Source organism: Somniosus microcephalus, chromosome 28, assembly GCF_052327205.1.
Source record: "Somniosus microcephalus isolate GS21.2 chromosome 28, FLI_Smic_1.0, whole genome shotgun sequence".
NCBI classification, from domain to species: domain Eukaryota; kingdom Metazoa; phylum Chordata; class Chondrichthyes; order Squaliformes; family Somniosidae; genus Somniosus; species Somniosus microcephalus.
In genome coordinates this window covers 14,035,212-14,055,263 of record NC_141014.1, presented here as the reverse complement: position 1 = coordinate 14,055,263, position 20,052 = coordinate 14,035,212, and the positions used below count along the sequence as shown (strand labels likewise).

The following is a 20,052-nucleotide window of genomic DNA, read 5'->3' as shown; positions in this document are numbered from 1 at the left end:
TAGGAGATATCAGGAGAGCCGAGATCTTCATCTCGGAAAGAGAGAGAATTCTTTTTATGCAATTTTCACTAGAGTCTAGATTCAGTCCGTCTCAATAAAAAAAATCAAAGATTTCAGAAAGGTGGATTTAGTAATCACGAGCATTGAAATGAAGGGAATAAAATTAGAAAAATCAAAGGGGGAAACCCACAAAAATGCTTTTATGGATATATCAGAGATAGAAACTAAATTGAAAGTTAACTACATTGTTAAAAAGTCAGGATGAATGGTTTTAGCATTTTCAGGAAAGATGGGGGATTGAAAACAATTTAAAACTAAAATTAAAAACTTCCGAAAGGATAATTATGGATGCAAAACAAACTGGAGAGCAGTTTTGGGACCATTGCTCTTTTCAATTTTTATAAACGACCTAAACTCATGTGTAGGGAGCAGCATTATAATGTTTGCAGGCGATACGAAACGTGGCAAAATAGTAGATAGTGATGAGGATAGTTATAGGCTTCAGGCTGACAGACAGGATGGCGGAATAGGCAGAAGCAGGGCCAATGGAGTTCAATGCGCAGAAGTGTGAAGTGATGCACTTTGTGAGGACTAATATGGAAGGACAGTAAATGGCACGATTCTGAAAAGTGTAGATAATCAGAGACCTTGGTGTCCATATACACAAATCCTTAAAAAGGTGGCAGGGCAAGTTGATAAGGTGGTTAAAAAAAAGCATATGGGTTATTTGGGTTTATAACTAGAGAAATAGAATATAAAAGCAGGGGTCATGCTGGAACTTTATAAATCACTGGTTAGGTCTCAGCTGGGAGTATTGTGGACAATTCTGGGCACCACATTTCAGGAAAGATGTAAAGGCCTTGGAAAGGGTACAGGTGAGGTCACTAATACTCAAGAACTGAAACCTGCCCAGACAGTGGAAGAAGAAGAAAGTAAATATGAATAGTTGCAGGCACCAGCTCAGATACTGACACTCTGCGTAATTTAAAGGCTAGGATAGCTAACATATATAATACCTATATTTAAGAAGGGGGATAGAACATGTCCAGGGAATTATAGACCAGTCAGCTTAACATCGGTGGTAGGAAAAATAATGGAATCCCCACTAAAGGAGAAAATAGAAGAACATCTAGAAATGAAAAACATAGTAAATAGTCAGCATGGATTTCAAAAAGGAACGTCTTGCTTGACCAATTTCATTGAATTTTTTGAAGAGGTAACAGAGCAGACAAGGGTAATGCAGTAGATGTAATTTATCTAGATTTTCAAAAGACCTTCGATAAAGGTACCCCACAATAGACTGATGAACAAGGTCAGAGAATGGATTTGCCTTTAACAAGGCTGTGCTGGCTTTCCTTAATTAAGCCACACTTGTCCAAGTGACTTTTGTCCTGGATTATCGTTTCTAAAAGCTTCCCCACTACCGAGATGAAACTGACTGGTCTGTAGTTGCTGGGTTTATCCTTTCACCTTTTTTTTTTTTTTTTTAAACAAGGGTGTAACATTTGCAATTCTCCAGTACTCTGGCACCACCCCCGTATCTAAGGAGGATTGGAAGATTATGGCCAGTACCTCCACAATTTCCACCCTTACTTCCCTCAGCATTCTAGGATGCATCCCATCCGGTCCTGGTGACTTATCTTCTTTAAGTACAGACAGTCTTTCTAGTACCTATATCAATTTTTATCCCATCCAGTATCTCAACTACCTCCTCTTTCACTATGACTTTGCATCTATCTTTACTAAGGAAGAAGATGCTGCTAAAGTACTCATTTAGTACCTCAGCAATGTACCTCCATGCGTAGGTCTCCTATTTGGTCCCTAATCAGCCCCACCCCTCTTCTTACTACCTGTTTATTATTTATATGCCTATAGAGACTTTTGGATTCCCTTTTATGTTAGCTGCCAGTCTATTCTCATACTCTCTCTTTGTCCCTCTTCCCTTTTCATTTCCCCTCTGAACTTTCTATATTCAGCCTGGTTCTCACTTGTATTCTCAACCTGACATCTGGCACATGCCCCCTTTTTCTGTATCATCTTACTCTCCATCTTGTTCGTCATCCATGGAGCTCTGGCTTTGGTTTCCCTACCGTTGCCCCTCATGGGAATGTACCTCGACTATACCCGAACCATCTCCTCTTTAAAGGCAGCCCATTGTTCGATTACAGTTTTGCCTGCCAATCTTTGATTCCAATTTACCCAGGCCAGATCCGTTCTCAACGCACTGAAATTGGCCCTCCTCCAATTACGTATTTTTACTCTAGATTGCTCCTTGTCCTTTTCCATAGCTAATCTAAGCCTTATGATACTATGACCACTGTTCTATTACTAACACTTGCTCCACCTGACCCACCTCATTCCCCAGAACCAGATCCAGCAACGCCTCCTTTCTCGTTGGGTCTGAAACGTACTGAAGAAAGTTCTCTGAATACACTTCAGAAATTCTTCCCCCTCTCTGCCCTTTACACTATTACTATCCCAGACTATATTAGGATAGTTGAAGCCCCCCATTATCACTACTCTATAGTTCTTGCACCGCTCTGCAATTTCCCTGCAAATTTGCTCCTCTATATCCTTCCCACTAGTTGGCAGCCTATAGAATACACCCGGTAGTGTAATGGCATCTCTATTGTTTCTTAACTCTAAATAGATTCTGTCCTTGAACCCTCCAGGACATGCTCTCTCTCCAACACGAATATTCTGCTGAATCATTACAGCCACCCCACCTCCTTCCTTTCCCATCTTTCCAGGAATATTTAATACCCAATCCTGCCCTTTTTTGAGCCAGGTCTCCGTTATCACCACAACATCATACTCCCATGTGACTATTTGCGCCTGCAGCTCACCAACCTTATTTACCACACTTCGTGCATTTACACACATGCAGTGTAAACCTATCTTAGACCACCTTGTATTCTCTTAGTCTGACCCCACCTAATACCTTACTGTTTCTTACCTAGTGCTATCTGTCTCGTCCAATCCTTTGTGCACCTTGTTTCTTCTTTCTTATGCTACATCCTGGTGCCCATCAAGCATATTTAACAAGAATAAAGATATTTAGTTTGTATCTCCAAGTTAACCATGGTTTATGAAAGTAGGATTGTATCTAACTTATGGCAGAATTTGTGGATAATAATGTGCAGTTCTTCAGAGGGCGTTTGACAAGGTACCTCGTGACAAAAGTGAAAAAAATCTTGGGATAAAGCAGACACTATCCTGGGTAAAAATTGGCTAATTTAAATGAAACAAAGAGCATTGATCAATGGTAATTGTCATAACCTGTGACCAGTGACAAAGTCAGGAGCTTTCACTGTACATGGTATTTATTAAAAGTAATTTGTTTTCCAGTTTTCAAGCGATAGTGGTGTGGGCAAATTTAGAGGAAAGGATAAAAGTCAGATCGAGACTAGAGGGGCTCAGCAATTGGTCAGACGACCTGTAAATGGCATTTCCAATATTGAGAAATACAAGCAATTATATATATATATTACTAGCAGGGGAGCCCCGCGTTGCAGGGCAATTTTGGGGCTGGTGGATGTGTGGGCCGGGAGCCTGGGACTGGATTTGGGTTGTCGGCAGTTTCCACGGCTTTTTTGGGCCTGGTGGATGTGTGGGCCGGGAGCCTGGGACTGGATTTGGGCTGTCGGCAGTTGGAGAAGCCTAGGCCCGTTTTGCACTGTTTTTTAACCTAAACATTTCTAGCTTTAACTTTCATCTTTGAAGGTATTAAAAGTGTGTATAAAACATTTTTGGTAAATCTTATTTAAAAAAAAAAAAACAGACCTGGATTACCAAAGTTTTTAGCTGCCCTGGCTGCTGTATAATGGCTGACAGATCCCGGAGATGAAAATGATTAGTCAACCATCAGGTGACTGAACTGTAGGATTGGTCAATCATGACGGCACAGGATTGGTCGACCTTGACGTCAGTCAATGCTAATGAGTGGAATTTAAGGTTTTTTGTATAATGTGCGAACAATTTTTGTCCGACCAAAAAGTAAATACGCCTACAAGAGTCCCCTAACGATGAGCTTTCTTTTGATATAACACATGTGTAGGTACGCTCTATAACTTTTGATTGTATAGCCAGAGAGACACTGTTTTATATATATATATATATATATATATATATATATATATAGATGAATTGAAAAATATGAATTATAAATTGAAGGGTATGTATATCTTCTCATTCCTATAGATTGATATTGCTATTTTTGAGGGCAAACAAAAAGAGTAAAACAAGGGCAAAACAGAATTTACCTTCACTTGTTACTCCTTCAGAATCCTCTCCCAATTCACCTTTCTAAAATTAAAGAGAAGATTTATTAGTTGTTCCTCCGGTGTTTATATATCGAATTCTGTCCTGTGTTTTTCTTCTGTCTTCAATGAGTGTCAACTAAAATTGCCTCAATCTCCGAGTGTTTGGTAAAGTGAGTGGGGTCAATGGGAATGTATACTCCACCCACTGTATCTGAAGTAGCCAGTCACTGACGGCTCCGATACAATACAGACATCCCACTTCAGCTGTTACAGCTGCACAATATATTTGTGGCCGTCATCATCACCACCAATACTGTGCAGAGAAACGGGGCTAAGGGAAATTAAACAAGGTCATCCCCCAAAATAACATACCTTTACAGCGCCTGGCTCAAAGAACCGATTAAATCCATCCTACTGTTTGATTCAGGTATTGAGCAACACTAAAAATCAAATTCACAGCCACTGAGAATCGTAGAATAGTACAGCACAGAAGGAGGCCATTCAGCGCACCAAGTCTGCGCCAGCTCTTTCGAAGAGCAATCCAGTCAGTCCCAGTCCCCCGCTCGTTCCCCACATGGGCTTCGCGAACACCAATGTACTTCAAGGTGAGGAGGCTGCAGTGACAAAGCATCAAAATGAAGTTGATTCAAACCCTGTGTCTCCAGATAGCAGCTTCCCGATCTGAAATGGATGGAGAGCCAGCCTCATTTTCCCCCAAATTCACTCACATTCAGCTAAAGTTCGACAGCCATGGTGCTTCAGAGCTGGCTAGCAGCATTGGCCTCAACTTATCCCATTCTAAGGGTTTAAGTTCTCCCTCCTCAGAATTTCCCCCATTTAAACTTGGGAGACACCACTGCACACAACTAGACATTGTTACAATAGCAATAATGAAGCACAGTTGTGTGTTCGATTTGATTTCTCCCCCCTCCTGGAATGACTTACCTCTATGCTGATAATACCTTCTTGACTCCTGTCTACAAGTTGCATGTGTTTGGACAATGCCTCACAGCTACAGCACAGGAGAAAATCTGATGAAAAGGACTCTAAAACACTAATATAATCGGCGGGGAATGCACATTCCTGGTAGCTCCACCATAACCGGTGTAATGAGCTGAACAGATTATCGTCACATTTGAGGTGATTGAAACAACTGCTTGGATGTCTGATATCAAGTTTTACATCATCATAGAATCGTACAGCACAGGAGGCCATTCGGCCCATCGTGCCTGTGCCAGCTCTTTAAAAGGAGCTGGCCAATTAGTCCCACTCCCCCTGCTCTTTCCCCATAGCCCTGCAAATTTTTCATTTTTAAGTATATACAGTGAAACCTGTAAATTACGGACACCCCGGGGACTGGAATCAGCTGTCCATGTTTTTTTTGCAGGTGTCCTTATTATCCAAATGGTCATTGCATGTATATAAGAATGTTTTCAACAATCTTGAAGGACCAGCGGAGATTGTGATCAGCTTCTAACCAGCTGCAACAATGCTAAGAAATTCTTTCCCGCGCGCCAGCGTTCAGCTTTCTCTTCCTGTGCGCGCGCCAGTGTTCAACTTCCCCTTCCTGTGCATGCGCCAGCGTTCAACTTCCCCTTCCTGTGCGTGCACCAGCGTTCAACTTCCCCTTCCTGTGCGTGCGCCAGCGTTCAACTTCCCCTTTCTGTGCGCGCGCCATTCAGCTTCCCCTTCCTGTGCGTGCACCAGCATTCAGCTTTCTTCGCACCTGCCAGCATTTAGCTTTCTCTCTTCTCTCCTTCCCCTACCCCTGTTCAGCTTTCCTCCTCCACACCCCCCCCCCCGACACACACACCGCACGCGTTCACCCCCCCTGCGTGCGCCATCTCCCATCCCCTCACTTAACAGTTATGCAGTCCAAATTCTTGTTTCATTTCAAACTGCGCTCACTTGGAGCAGAGTGTAAAACTTCAGTAATGAACTTTGGCCCTCAGTTCTACTTACCTGCATTAGGGCAGTCACAGGACATAGAATAAGGGGAAATGTGAGGATAGGTTGTGCTGGCACATTGAAGCTTCCAAAGGCAAGTCTTAGAACAGATCAAGAACATTTGGGAGGGAAATCACAACAGATCACATTAAAGTGTAGGAGTGAAGCTGCAGTTTTCTGGTTGAGCAGAGCGTCGGCAGGAAGACTGACTGATGGCTGGGACTCTCAGGCCTGTCCGTCACTCTACAGAGCAGCAGAGAGAGACAGATAGACCAGGGACAGCCATCCACCTTCACTCCCCAAAGCCAAGGCTGGTCAAAGAAGCAGTTCCACCATCAGAAGCCAAGGGAAAGAAGACGACGGCAGGGTCAGGGGGGAGAGGAGCAGCCCGTAGCCGCTGAAAAGGTGTACAGAGGCGGCGCTGGGGCAGGAAAGAACGGCCCCTCTCGCTGTTCGCAGGCACATTCCTCGACTCGGGAGGCTGGCGAGGTCAGTGGATGCAGGTCAGCGCGAAGCAGCAGCGGGTTTTGTGAAAGAAATGGCTTTTGTGGAAAGGCGAGCTCTTTACCCAGCAGCCATAGCGGCCCAGCCACCGCCCCCTCTCTCTGGGGCCCAGCCACCGCCCCCTCTCTCTGGGGCCCAGCCACCGCCCCCTCTCTCTGGGGCCCAGCCACCGCCCCCTCTCTCTGGGGCCCAGCCACCGCCCCCTCTCTCTGGGGCCCAGCCACCGCCCCCTCTCTCTGGGGCCCAGCCACCGCCCCCTCTCTCTGGGGCCCAGCCACCGCCCCCTCTCTCTGGGGCCCAGCCACCGCCCCCTCTCTCTGGGGCCCAGCCACCGCCCCCTCTCTCTGGGGCCCAGCCACCGCCCCCTCTCTCTGGGGCCCAGCCACCGCCCCCTCTCTCTGGGGCCCAGCCACCGCCCCCTCTCTCTGGGGCCCAGCCACCGCCCCCTCTCTCTGGGGCCCAGCCACCGCCCCCTCTCTCTGGGGCCCAGCCACCGCCCCCTCTCTCTGGGGCCCAGCCACCGCCCCCTCTCTCTGGGGCCGAGCTGTGCAAGCGTTCAATCCCAGAGATAGCAGCAGAGAAACCGCTCTATGGATGCTGGGTAAAGATCTCACCATTCCACAGAAGCTGTATCTTTCACAAAGCCCACTGCCGCCTCGCACTGAGCTGCGAGCCTCATGTTTTAAAGGATGGTACATTGAAGGCTGTCTGTAGTTTGCGAGTGTCCCTGGTTTCAGAGTGCCTCTTGTATATTTTACCATGCAAGTTATTTGGGTCTCTCAATAAAGGTCCCCTTCCTTTTTTTTTGTTGTTGTTGCAGGTAACCATTTTTTGGGAGTGTCCGTTTACACAGGTTTCACTGTATCTCCATAACATCACAGTATGCAATGTAATCCGATTCTTCCAATTAATTCCTGGGTCATTCTCCAAGAATTCCCAGTGCTTGGGTTTCAAAACATCAGCTTTAGAGAAAGCTAGAACATAAGACTATAAGGACATAAGAATTAGGAGCAGGAGTGGGCCACACGGCCCCTCGAGCCTGCTCCGCCATTCAATAAAATCATGGCTGATCTTCGACCTCAACCCCACTTCCCTCCACCCGCCACCCCCCCCCGATCCCCATATCCCTCGATTCCCCAAGAGTCCAAAAATCTATCTATCTCAGCCTTGAATATACTCCACGACTCAGCATCCACAGCCCTTTGGGGTGGAGAATTCCAAAGATTCACAACCGACTGAGTGAAGAAATTCCTCCTCATCTCGGTCTTAAATGGCCGACCCCTTATCCTGAGACTATGCCCCCTAGTTCTAGACTCTCCAGCCAGGGGAAACAACCTCTCAGCATCTACTCTGTCAATCCCCCTCAGCATTTTATATGTTTTTCAATGAGATCACCTCTCATTCTTCTAAACTCCAAGAGAGTATCGGCCCATTCTACACAATCTCCTCATAGGACGGCCCTCTCATCCCAGGAATCAATCTAGTGAACCTTCGTTGCACTGCCTCCAAGGCAAGTATATCCTTCCTTAGATAAGGAGACCAGAACTGTGCGCAGTACTCCAGGTGTGGTCTTGCCAGAACCCTGTACAATTGTAGTAAGACTTCCTTACTCTTGAGCTCCAACCCTCTAGCAATAAAGGCCAACATGCCATTTGTCTTCCTAATTGCTTGCTGTACCTGCAGGCTAACTCGGTTTCTTGTACACGCTCTGATACCAATATTTAATAGTTTCTCACCATTTAAAAAAATTCTTTTTTCTATTCTTCCTACCAAAGTGAATAACCTCGCATTTCCCCACATTATTCTCTATTTGCCACCTTATTGCCCACTCACAATGTCTAGATCCCTTTGCAGGCTCTGTGTCCTCCTCAGCTTACTTTTCCACCTAGCTTTGTATCGTCAGCAAACTTGGATACACTAGGTCCCTTCATCCAAGTCATTATAAATAGCGGAGGCCCAAGCATTGATCCTTACGGCACCCCACTGCCTGCTAGCCTGCCAATCTGAAAATGACCCGTTTATCCCTACCTTCTGTCTTCTGCCTTTTAACTAATCCTTTATCCATGCTAATACTTTACCCCCAACCCCACCTGCCCTTATCTTGCTTAAGAACCTGTTATGTGGCACCTCATCAAATGCCTTTTGGAAATCCAAATATACGACATCCACTGGTTCCCCTTTATCCAGTTCCCCTGCTAGTTACAGCCTCAAAAAACTCTTCATAAATTTGTCAAACACAATTTACCTTTCATAAAACCATGTTAACCATGCCTAATCATATGATTATCTAAGTGCCCTGTTACCACTTGCTTAATAATGGATTCCAGCATTTTCCCAACAGCTGATGTCAGGCTAACTGGCCTGTAGTTCCCGGTTTTCTCTCGCCCTCCTTTCTTGAATAGCGGGGTTACATTTGCTACCTTCTAACCTGCAGACCGTTCCAGAATCTAGGGAATTTTGGAAGGTCACAACCAATGCATCCACTATCGCTGCAGCCACCTCTTTTAGAACCTTAGGATGTAGGCTGTCAGGTCCAGGGGATTTGTCAGCTTTTAGTCCCATTAGTTCCTCAAGTACTTTTTCTCTACTGATACTAAATTACTTTAAGTTCCTCACTCTCACTAGCCCTTTAGTTCCCCACTAGTTTTGGTACACTCTGTCTTCTACTGTGAAGACAGATACAAAATATTTGTTTAAAGTCTCTGCCATTTCAGTGTTCCCCAATATAATTTCTCCGTCTTCCATTGAAGAGCACTGTTTGGGGGTCAGGGGTCAATGCTGCAATGTTTAAAGACAAACAAGGAGGTGAAAAAGCAACACCTTCCTCCTTCAGTCATAGATCAATGTATTTGATGTTTTTCACTTCTATTAGCTGAAAGGGAAAAGCCTTGGTGTTTGTTAAACGTGTGCGTTTGAATAAGCTCAACTGTGGCAGCTCAATGGGGTTTCTGCCAGTCGTCAGAACGAATGTGCCAAGATCTTATACTAGAATAAGAGAACCTCGAGCTCCCCTTTAAGGCACTGCCTTATCCTGCAGTGTGATTCCATGGGCACTAGCCAGCCTCAGATCTTGCCCATGTGCAAGTCTAAGCAGCGACAGCCATTTGACTGCTGGGAGAGGTGGAGGAGAGATTCAGAATCAATGCAGAACCTGTTCTCAACACACATACACCGGCAGGAGTCATCGCAGAGTAAATCAGGACTGGAAATCCTGGACCGCCGCGGCAGGGAGGGGAGCGCGGGCCAATTGTGCTGTCTCCTACTACCGCCCCAGGGGAGATCAACCAGCTTAAGCACAGGCCTGGGATTGAACCGGGTTGGTGTGGCTCAGTACCGCACCACAGTGAGCGAGCCAGCATCAGGCAGTTCGGTTCAAACCTTCAGAATTCATAGAAACATAGAAGATAGGAGCAGGAGTCGGCCATTCGGCCCCTCGAGCCTGCTCCGCCATTCAATGAGATCATGGCTGATCATCCAAATTCAGTACCCTGTCCCTGCCTTCTCCCCATATCCCTTGATCCCTTTAGCCTTGAGAAATATATCCAACTCCTTCTTGAATATATTTAATGAATTGGCCTCTACTGCCTTGTGTGGTAGAGAATTCCACAGGTTCACCACTCTCTGGGTGAAGAAATTCCTTCTCATCTCTGTCCTAAATGGCTTACCCCTTATCCTTAGACTGTGACCCCTGGTTCTGGACTCCCCGACCATCAGGAACATCCTTCCTGCATCTAGTCTGTCTAGTCCTGTTAGAATTTTATAATTCAGCTGTGCCCTATGTGTTGAATGAGCCCCGTGCCCCCTATTTGAGCGAAAGCGTGAGAGAACGGTTCCAACAAACGTCATCGGTGTGCATCCATAGGGAGGTAGAAGGATGGAAAAAAAAAAAAAAATGGGAGAACAAGACTGGCATCTGTGGTCAGGATGGGAAGTGCCTTTCTCAGACAATGCTCGGAATTCACAAAAGCAGCGGTCCTGCTCTGCCACCGCTCCCAAGCACCAATGCTTGTTCCGGCTCCTGTCAAATCAAACTGCCATGGAGTTAAAACAATGCAAATTAAAAAAAATACCCAAAATTCTCACCACATCTGTGGACAGCCACTGTTCAATGTCATCCATTAGATTTGCCTGAGTGACTGGAATCTGTTACACATAAAGGGGAAGGGCAGGAGGAAGTTAAACAATAATCAAAACAAAATCATTTAAAAAATAATAAAACTGGTAATTAAAACCCACATGTAAAGCAGGGTACAAAATTCATGTATTTGGTTTGTGCTCCATCTAGCAGGTCAATTATAACTGCTTTCCATCGAAGAATTTGGAAAAATGACCATTTTTAAGCGAGACTCCGAAGAATCCCTTCAGGAATTTCATACCTTGCTTGCCAAAATTAAACTGATAAAATGATAACTGACTTCACCACACAAAAAACAAAACAAACATACACATCACAGATTTGGTCACAATATTGCAAAAGAAAAATAGTAAATTAAAAGTTAATAATTTATTTTTTTTAAAATCAACTGAGGAATAGGGTCAGTCTGGTAAGAGAAGGCGGTGATTAGACCATCTAAAGAAAAAAAGTTTTAAAGACTATCCGTCCCAAAGGATATACAGGAAGGAACTGATGATCAACGTGGACAGCCTGTTGATGCACCACCTTCTCTTCCCACCACTGAATGGCCAACTCTGGAGAAGTGCCACCTACCGTTCCTACTGCAAACAGATCAAGGCCAGGACTTGCTGGTTTGGTCCTTTCCCCTCTCACCTGTGCTGGAGCCACTCGCCACCCACTTGGGACTGGAACTCACCTGAAGTAAGAACGGCCGGAGCGACAGCTAATCCTTGCAGGCAGCAGTCGAGCGATCAGCTGCTCGCACTACATAGACGGCCCCCCACCATATCGGAAAGTACAGCAGAATACGCAATCCGGGTCTGCAGTATTCCAGACCAAATAATCAGCTGCACACGATGGCAGCACAACCAGTCACAGACTTGCACTTAGGCCCTGGCACGTACAAGAGCCGATACATAGCCATTTAAAAAAACACATTGTAAGCGGCGATTTCTTTTTTTTTTTTTTTGTGCGGATCAGGGTGGGAATAGAAAACTTTTCACTTCTGCCATCCATTATCAGGTCAGGTATGGGACGGTTAGAAAGTGTAATGCTCCCTCTACTCTGACCCAACAATACACCTCAAGGCCCCCCCCCCTTCAGAAGAAGGACCAGTATAACCGTGCAATACCAAAGTGCCAAGCAGCAGAAAACTGTCGGCAGATAGGATTGGATCGAGACAACCCCAAATCTGGTCACAGGACCTCGAAGAGCTTGCCATCCTGCGGTCCGAGAGATTTGAACAGAGGGCTCAGAGATTGAAAGGGGACTTTAACCCACTTAAAAAAAATTGCCTTAGCAAAATACTGCGGATGCTGGAAATCTGAAACAACAGAAAATGCTGGAAACACTCAGCATCTGTGGAGAGAGAAACAGAGTTAACGTTTCAGGTCTGGGACCCTTCATCAGAATGGTCCCAGACCTGATGATGATGATGATGAAGGGTCCCAGACCTGAAACGTTAACTCTCTTTCTCTCTCCACAGATGCTGCCTGGCCTGCTGAGCATTTCCAGCATTTTCTGTTATTGAAAAAAAATTGCCTTGCCCACTACTGCTGCAGTCTCAGAGCGCCAGGTTGACCACAGTGTTAATATTTTAAGTTATTCTAGACACAAAGTCTTGAACAAAATGCTTAGTGTTATAAATCTCATCATGAAGAAACGACTCATGAAATAACACTGGACGGCCAGCTGGTGGCGCCGTCCGAGTGTAAATACTCGGGCGTGGGCCCAGCTTGTCCAGGGACATTTTGTAAAACAGGAACTAGTAAAGGACAACTAGACCTCCATGTTTTGAAACAAGTTGATTAAAGCCTTGCTTTATACTCAAACCAAGTGCGTAGTGAGTTTTATTAAGTCGCTTAGTAACGTTGTATTGTAACAGTTGTGGGGGAAGGGTGTCACAATCGGTGGGTCAGCAGCGCAGTTATCTGTCAGACGTCAAAAAGAAAAAAAAGCCCACGGCCAATACACACACACTGCCTTCATCAGGTTCGCTTTTAGCAGTGGTTCTGAACCCCTTTCATTGAAATCGCAAAAGAACTCCAGTCAGATTGACATGCATCTATGATTCTGACAGTTGTCCATATGCACAGCACCCTGCACAGCGAAGAAGATTACATTCCAGAATGGGCAAAGAAAAATTAGGCATTTTGCAAATTGAAAATAAACAGCTGCCACAAGTTAAGTGGCTCATTTTTCATCGGTTAGTAAATCAACGGCTCAAGATCGCCCAACAACACAAGTGGCGCAGAGTTTTGTGTTGTGGTCTGCAGGTACAGGATGTCTTATGACAGCCTGTGCTTTTACAATTGTTTAAGTGCAACGCCTTCTGAAAAAAAATTGTTCCCAGTAAAGCGAAGTAGAAACCAGCATGCTCCAAATTCTGAAGCCCGGCAGACAGATTGGATTCAGAGTTACAACACCCCAGGACACAGACAGTATTGGGTGACCTTCACTCGCCGAGGTGCACAGAGTTTGCAATACTCAAATTCTGCCAATAAAGTACAATGAAGACTCGAAGCATTTTACAAAGAAATCAATCTGAGAGGAGGGAGAATTAGGCAAAAGGATTGATTAATGTTTACTCTTCAGAAAAGAATGATGAAATAGGATTTACAAATGGGATATTTCAAAAACAAACAAAAAAAATGTAACCAGATTGCTTTAAATGAATTGTTTTTGATCATGGGAAGGTGGAGAAGGAGACAGGTGAGGGTGAGGGGGGGCGGGGGGGGGGGGGGGGGGGAAGAGAAAAGAAAATCAGTCGAGGTTCCTACTTCAAGTTACTATCCAATGACTTTTGGGATTCAGCTGTGGCAAGATGCCCACTCACTCGCCTCTCAATAGCCTGATAAAACTCAATGGCTCGGGTCGCAGAAAGTGAAGTCGGTGGCCAGCATCCATGGTCCAGCAGCACAAGTCAATGGTCAAAGGGAGGGAGAAAGTTTGGTTTGGTAGAGGCCGGGGGGGGGGGGGGGGGGGGAAACAGAATTGAAAAGAAAATGTAATTGTGTAATGGTTAATATTTCCAATTTACCTTTTCCATTCCCTTAACTACCTTGAGATTGTGGGGGGGATTTTTAACCTACATTGGGGCAGTTAAATTGTTAAAAATGAGATTCTCGACCTGAACCCGCTCCAATCCGGTTTTAACGGAGGCAGGACAGGGATGGGCAGCCGACCCGCTCCCAGAAGGTGGGACTTCAATTTCATTATAATGAGGCTGGAAGCTGCTTCTTTAACCTCCATTTTGTTTTTAAACTGCATCTGGTCGGGTTTTTACACACCTTGTAAAACCCGGCAGTTACAGCAAGGCAGGGATGGCTGGATCCAGGAGTTAAGTATCTTTATACTTGCCCCCTTGATCCAGGGTCCCTGCCTAGCTCCCCACCCCACGATCAGAGACCCCCCTCACGAGGCCTCCAATCGCCTTCCTGGACTCCCTCGCCTCCCCCACTGCCACCAATGAGCTGGAGGCCAGACCGATCCTCCGGTGACCAGCCCCTATCTCCTCTTGCCTCCGCCACCCCCAATGATCCTGAGGCCAGCCACAATCTCCTCTTGCCTCCCTCTCCCCCCACCGATGATCTCAAGGCCGGCCCGATCTTTCGGTGGCCGGCCTCTATCTCCTCTTGCCTCCCTCCCCGCCCCTCCCCCAGTCCCTCGACAGCCCCGATCTCTTGCTTCCCCCCACTCCGGTCCTCCGGAGGCCAGCACCAGCCCCCACGACCCCTTCCTCCCTCCTCTGTGCGGCCTAGTGCCCCAGGCCTACCCGCCCGCAGCCAGCCAGCCTCTCCCTCCATCTGGCTGGCTGTGGGTGGGAAACAGAGGCTTCAGATGCAAATCAGGCCCTGCCGTTAAAGTCGGCAGGGTCTGAGGGAAGCACATTCTCCCGGGTTTTCCACCCGCATTGGAGCACTCTCCCCCTGCCCACAAAAATGCAGCCCTATCTGTTAGAAGCTTCCTCTCCAAGGTGAAAAACCCGTCTCTCCTTGTAGCTAAACCCGAAGAAGGTATAGAAGGTTAAGCTGATTGGGTAAGATGAAGTAGGGCAGGAGGAGGATCGTGTGGAGCATAAACACCAGCACAAGCCAGGTGGGCCAAATGGCCTGTTTATGTAAATACTATGCTATGTAATTTGCCAATTGTAGAAATCCAGGTTTGTTTTTTATTTATTTATTAAGAGTGGTGTCCTTCCATTAAAAAAGGTGCTTTTTTTTTGTTGCATGGGGAGGAATAAAGGAAGGAAATCGAACAGGAACATGGACTTTGAGGTCAGAGTGGGAAGGGCAGGGGTGAGGAGGAGTTTCGATCATTCTTTGAATAGGTTTTTTCCCCCCAGCCCCAAAATCTTTTTTAATTTGATGCAAAACAAAATCAAAAGGAAGCAACGGCAGATAGTAGACAGCACCAATTTCACCCGAGACAAGGTCGTCACCCAACACTGTCTGCAGTGTCACCGAGCAGCCCACAGGTCAAGGCCCTGGAGGGCAGCAGCTGAACTGCCCAGAGAATATGGTGAACTCTCACCAATCCTTGCTTTAACATCCAGTCGTCTATTGTTCAGTTTGTGTCCTGATTCAATGCATTCTCCATCTATTTCAGAGAAATCATCACTCAGTAAAAAAGGTTAACAACTTTATACGCCTCTACTTAACTCATCGGAGTGTTTTAAGGACAGAGTATCTTCTCGCCCTTTTTAAAAAATTTAAAGTCGCCTCTGAGCCAAGCAGGCCAGAAGGACGCAGATCTGTCGAGTTAGCCGATTTCAGCAATAAGGGCACTGCAATTCATTGCAGCCTCTGGGTGATTGAAGGGTCGAGGGAAGAAAATACAATGGCTACTTGGCCAAACTATCGGAGGCCAGAATCTCCGCTGAAATGGGCCCCAGTGAGGAGTCAGGATAGGAAATTGGAAAATAATCCAAAAAATACTTACCAAGAATTAACGATCAGCTTGGCTATCCTTGTGCTCGCTGCTGTCGTATCCTAACTTGCACCAAGTCCCGTTTGCCCATCACCCGTGTGTTCGCTAACAGACACTGGCTCCCGGTCCGGCAACGCCTTGATTCTAAAACTCTCATTCTTGTGTTCAAATCCCTCCATAGCCTCACCCCTCCCTATATCTGAAACCTCCTCCAGCTCTACAACCCACCGAGATCTCTGCGCTCCTCCAATTCTGGCCTCTTGTGCATCCCCTAATTCCTTCACCCCACCACCGACACCTGTGCCTTCAGCTACCTAGGCCCTAAACTCGAACTCCCTCCCTAAACCTCTCCGCCTCTCTCTCCTCCTTTAAGACACTCCTTAAACCCTACCTCCACCTGTCCTAATAGCTCATCGGCTCGGTGTCAAATTTTGCCCGACAACGCTCCTGTGAAGCGCCGTAGGTTTTACGACGTTAAAAGCGCTATATAAATGCAAGTTGTTATTGCTTTCTACTGTTTGAAAATCTGTGAAGTAGTAAATGGTGATCTTAAGAGAACTTGCTTCCTGTTATTGAGCTCCAGGGTGGGAGGGAGGAGAGAAGTACTTGGTTGGCTGTAAAGCGCTTTGAGACATCCGGTGGTTGTGAAAGGCGCTATATAAATGTAAGTCTTCCTTTCTTTCTTCTTTCTAACTGAACCGTTGAAGTGATCCCAAGGCATTAAAGTACCCAGACTAATGTCTACATCAATGCTGCCATTAATTCAGCTTCATCCACACTATTCCTCTCCCCATTCATTTGCAAATATATCTTTATCTTCTAAAAGTGCTGATGACCTCTGCTGTAGTCGAGATCCAATATCCCCAGAGCCTCACCAGACATTGAACAATAAATAGGACACAAACACATACACCACCTGTTCAGAGTTCATTTGAAATCATTACTTAGCCACTTGGCCTGTGCTGTATAACTAAGTCCTGATCAAGTGCTGCCCAGCTCCGATTAATTAACCCACGGAAACTTGGGAGCTTGGCTGAGTTTTCTCTCTACCCCGAGTTGCAGGTGTGAACAATTTAAATTGGATGGGAAGGGAAACTGCCCACATATCCTCACTACATAAAGTCTCGTCTCACTTATGTGGGGGGGGGGGGGGGGGGGGGAAGATGGGGAGACTTACTTTCCTTTCATAAGCTGCTGGGGAGAAGACAAATTAAGCCCAACTCTTGGCCCATCCCAAAAGACCTTCTAAGATGTTGGCTACAAATTTCAGTGAATAGCAGCAAACAACCTCCAGTTAGCGTTTACTGTAAATGTATTGTTAGAGACGGGGCCAGTGGAGCAACATGGAGAGAGAACAAGTTTGCATTTACATAGTGCCTTTCACATTCTCAGGACGTCAGAAAGCAATTCACAACAGTTTATGAGGTGCTTGAAGTTGTTGTTAAGCTGGATCACTTTCTGGCTTTCCATTCCTCACCAGCTGCAGAGTGACACCACTATTCCCTGCCAGAATGCAGATGATTGGGTAAGTCCCCCATCAATCACTGCTGTAAGTGACCGGGATTGATTTTACGCACAGAATTTGTATTATGTAACTATCCTCCACCGACTGCATTTTTCTGGAGAAATAATCCTGCTTTAATCAGGAGACGTTGCTGTAGTTTCAGTCATGAGTTCGGTTTGCTGTAGTTCATAGAGACTCTTCTTAAATAGACTCTGTAGACTGTTTGCTGTAGTCCGCTGTTTAAACAGACTTAGTTTGCTGTAAAATAGACTGTTTGCTGCAAGTCCCGCCCTGCCACCAACTCATTGCCTGACACAGTGGGGTCAATAGACACTGTTCCTTCACCTCCGCTCAACATCTCATCTATCGTGTCTGAAACACATCGTCTAGGAGCTGAAGCCAGACTCAAATCCCACCACTGTGGCACCAGTGTGTTGCTCCACCACCTTCCCCAAGGTTACATCAAGAATGTTCCAAAACTTTCAGATGCAGATTTCACTTGTTCAGAAAATAAAATGGGAATACATTTAAACAACTCTTAAGCCTCACTTGTTTCTGAAAAGCATTGAATTGGATTTTTTTTTTTTTTTTTTAAATATAAAAATTCTTCCCATTGGTTTTGATGGTGAAACCTACCTTGCATTAACAATTACAAGACAACTTGAACAAAACCACTATTTAGAGAATCAATCCATGTAAACCCGCGTTTGTTACATAATATTTAATGAGCTGTGTGGAGGAAGCAAACACTCACTGCTCCAGTGTTCTGTTGTCGAGTATCCAGCGCTCCCGCCAGTCCTTCAATTGCCTGCGGTTCTTCGTACTTTACACTGAAAGAAAGCCAACATTCCTCTCGTTAGTGGTCGCTTGCTGATTGATGGCTCCACAGCCAGTCTTGGAGGATGCAACAAGTTTAAATACTGACTGGAGAATTCATTATATTGGGGGGAGCGAAGAGAAGGAAAGCGGCTCATAAATAGCAAGCTCCATTAAAATTCCCAACCTTGTGTTCACATCCCTCCAAGACCTCGTCCTTCCCTATCTTTGTAACCTCCTCCAGCCCAACGCTTCTCCAATTCTGGCCTCTTGCACATCCCTGATTTTAAAGGCTCCACCATTGGTGACCATACCTTCAGCTACCGAGGCCTTAAGCTCTGGAATTCCCTCCCGAAACCTCTCTCTTTCCTCCTTTAAAACGCTTCTTAAAACCCACCTCTTTATCTGCCCTAATGTCTCGTGTGGCTGTGTGTCAAATTTTGTTTGATAATGCTCCCGTGTAGCACCTTGGGACGTTTTACTACGTTAAAGGTGCTATATAAATGCAAATTGTTGTTATGTGCGTCTTGCACACGGGGTAATTACAGTTTGAACACTGTACCTCTGTTTTCCATTTAAACCACAAGTCTGACTTCGTGTATTTAAAACATTTTAATTAAAGGAAATACAGTCTACCGATAATTAAAAGTTGATTTGTGCACAAAAAAATGTAATTATTCAGTACTTCAAATCAAGAGTAGTACCAAAACCAAAAACTGAAGAGCCAGATTTTGCTTGGGGGGGGGGGGGGGGGGGGGGGGGGGAGGAAAGAGAACCGGCATCTGAACCATGCTCCCGTTGTTAATGTGAAAATGGGCCAGCAACCTGTGGCGATGGAGGGATACCCTGCGAATCGCCACAAGTTGCTGGCCGATTTGCGCTGCTCCGTCGTTAGCTTCGATGTAATGCCACAGAGGAACTCTAATAGCCCAAACCTCTCAATGATGGTACTCGGTTAGCTTCTTACTTGTGTTAACAGAAATAACTACAGTACTTAACACACCAAGTATTTTTTTCTTTCCAATACTTCAACCGAGTCTGAAGGAAATAACTTTCAACGCTTCAGGAGTATTTGGCCAGGCCATCACAATGGGGCTTTGTTAGGCAAAGGGTTACAAAACCAGGATGGGTAGATGGAGTTGAGACATTAGGCCAGGCCCTCCTAATGGGGCAATAGGGTCCAGTAAGTAGCTGAACCATATAGATCAGATTTGAGCCCTGGGTTTTATACCAGTCGATCTCGCTGTAGGACACACCATTGGGTTCCAATGGCCTGGATTATTTAAGGGCCAATAAAATGGAATGGTTCCTGCTCCTGCTGGGACTGCGCATGTTTGGACAGGATGGGATCGCCCCTCTCCTCCACTGGAATACTCCGCAGACCGTTACTATTCAGGCTCGCACAAATAACGCCCACTCAGCCAAAGTACCTGTGGCACTCTGGGTGCCTATTGAACCATACTCCAAAGCAAGGAGACAAGGCCTTCATAAGGAAAGGGGAGGAGGGGGATAACATAACATATGAAATAGGAGCAGGGGTAGGTCATTCGGCCCCTCGAACCTGCTCTGCCATTCAATATCATGGCTGATCTGATCTCGGCTTCAACACCACTTCCCTGCCCGATCCCCATAACCCTAGACTCCCTTATCGTTTAAAAATCTGTCTAGCTCCACCTTAAATATATTCAGTGACTCAGCCTCCACAGCTCTGAGGGTCGTGAATCTTTGGAATTCTCTTCCCCAGAAGAAATTCCTCCTCATCAGTTTTAAAAGGGTTGCCCCTTACTCTGAAACTGTGCCCCCGAGTTCTAGATTCCCCCACGAGGGGAAACATCCTCTCTGCATCTACCCTGTCAAGCCCCTTCAGAATCTTATATGTTTCAGTAAGATCCCCTCTCACTCTTCTAAACTCCAGAGAGTAAAGGCCCAACCTGCTCAACCTTTTTTCATAAGACAACTCCTTCATCTCCGGAATC

General features: G+C 45.8%; 1 protein-coding gene across 6 annotated transcripts in view; it reads right to left on the bottom strand.

Moving 5' to 3' along the window:
* Positions 1–20,052, bottom strand: part of LOC147098978 (TOM1-like protein 2) — a 111,634-nt gene that overhangs the window by 905 nt on the left and 90,677 nt on the right. For 2 of the 6 annotated variants that reach the window (XM_085969484.1, XM_085969481.1), the window contains 3 exons: positions 18,015–18,090; positions 10,797–10,856; positions 4,263–4,305 (listed from right to left, as the gene is read on the bottom strand). In XM_085969484.1, coding sequence (XP_085825610.1) covers positions 4,263–4,305; positions 10,797–10,856; positions 18,015–18,090 — 179 coding nt within the window. Of the gene's footprint in view, positions 1–2,956; positions 3,019–4,262; positions 4,306–10,796; positions 10,857–15,360; positions 15,427–18,014; positions 18,091–20,052 lie in introns of those variants that run through there. The other 4 variants (XM_085969483.1, XM_085969485.1, XM_085969487.1 and 1 more) reach the window with 4 other exon arrangements.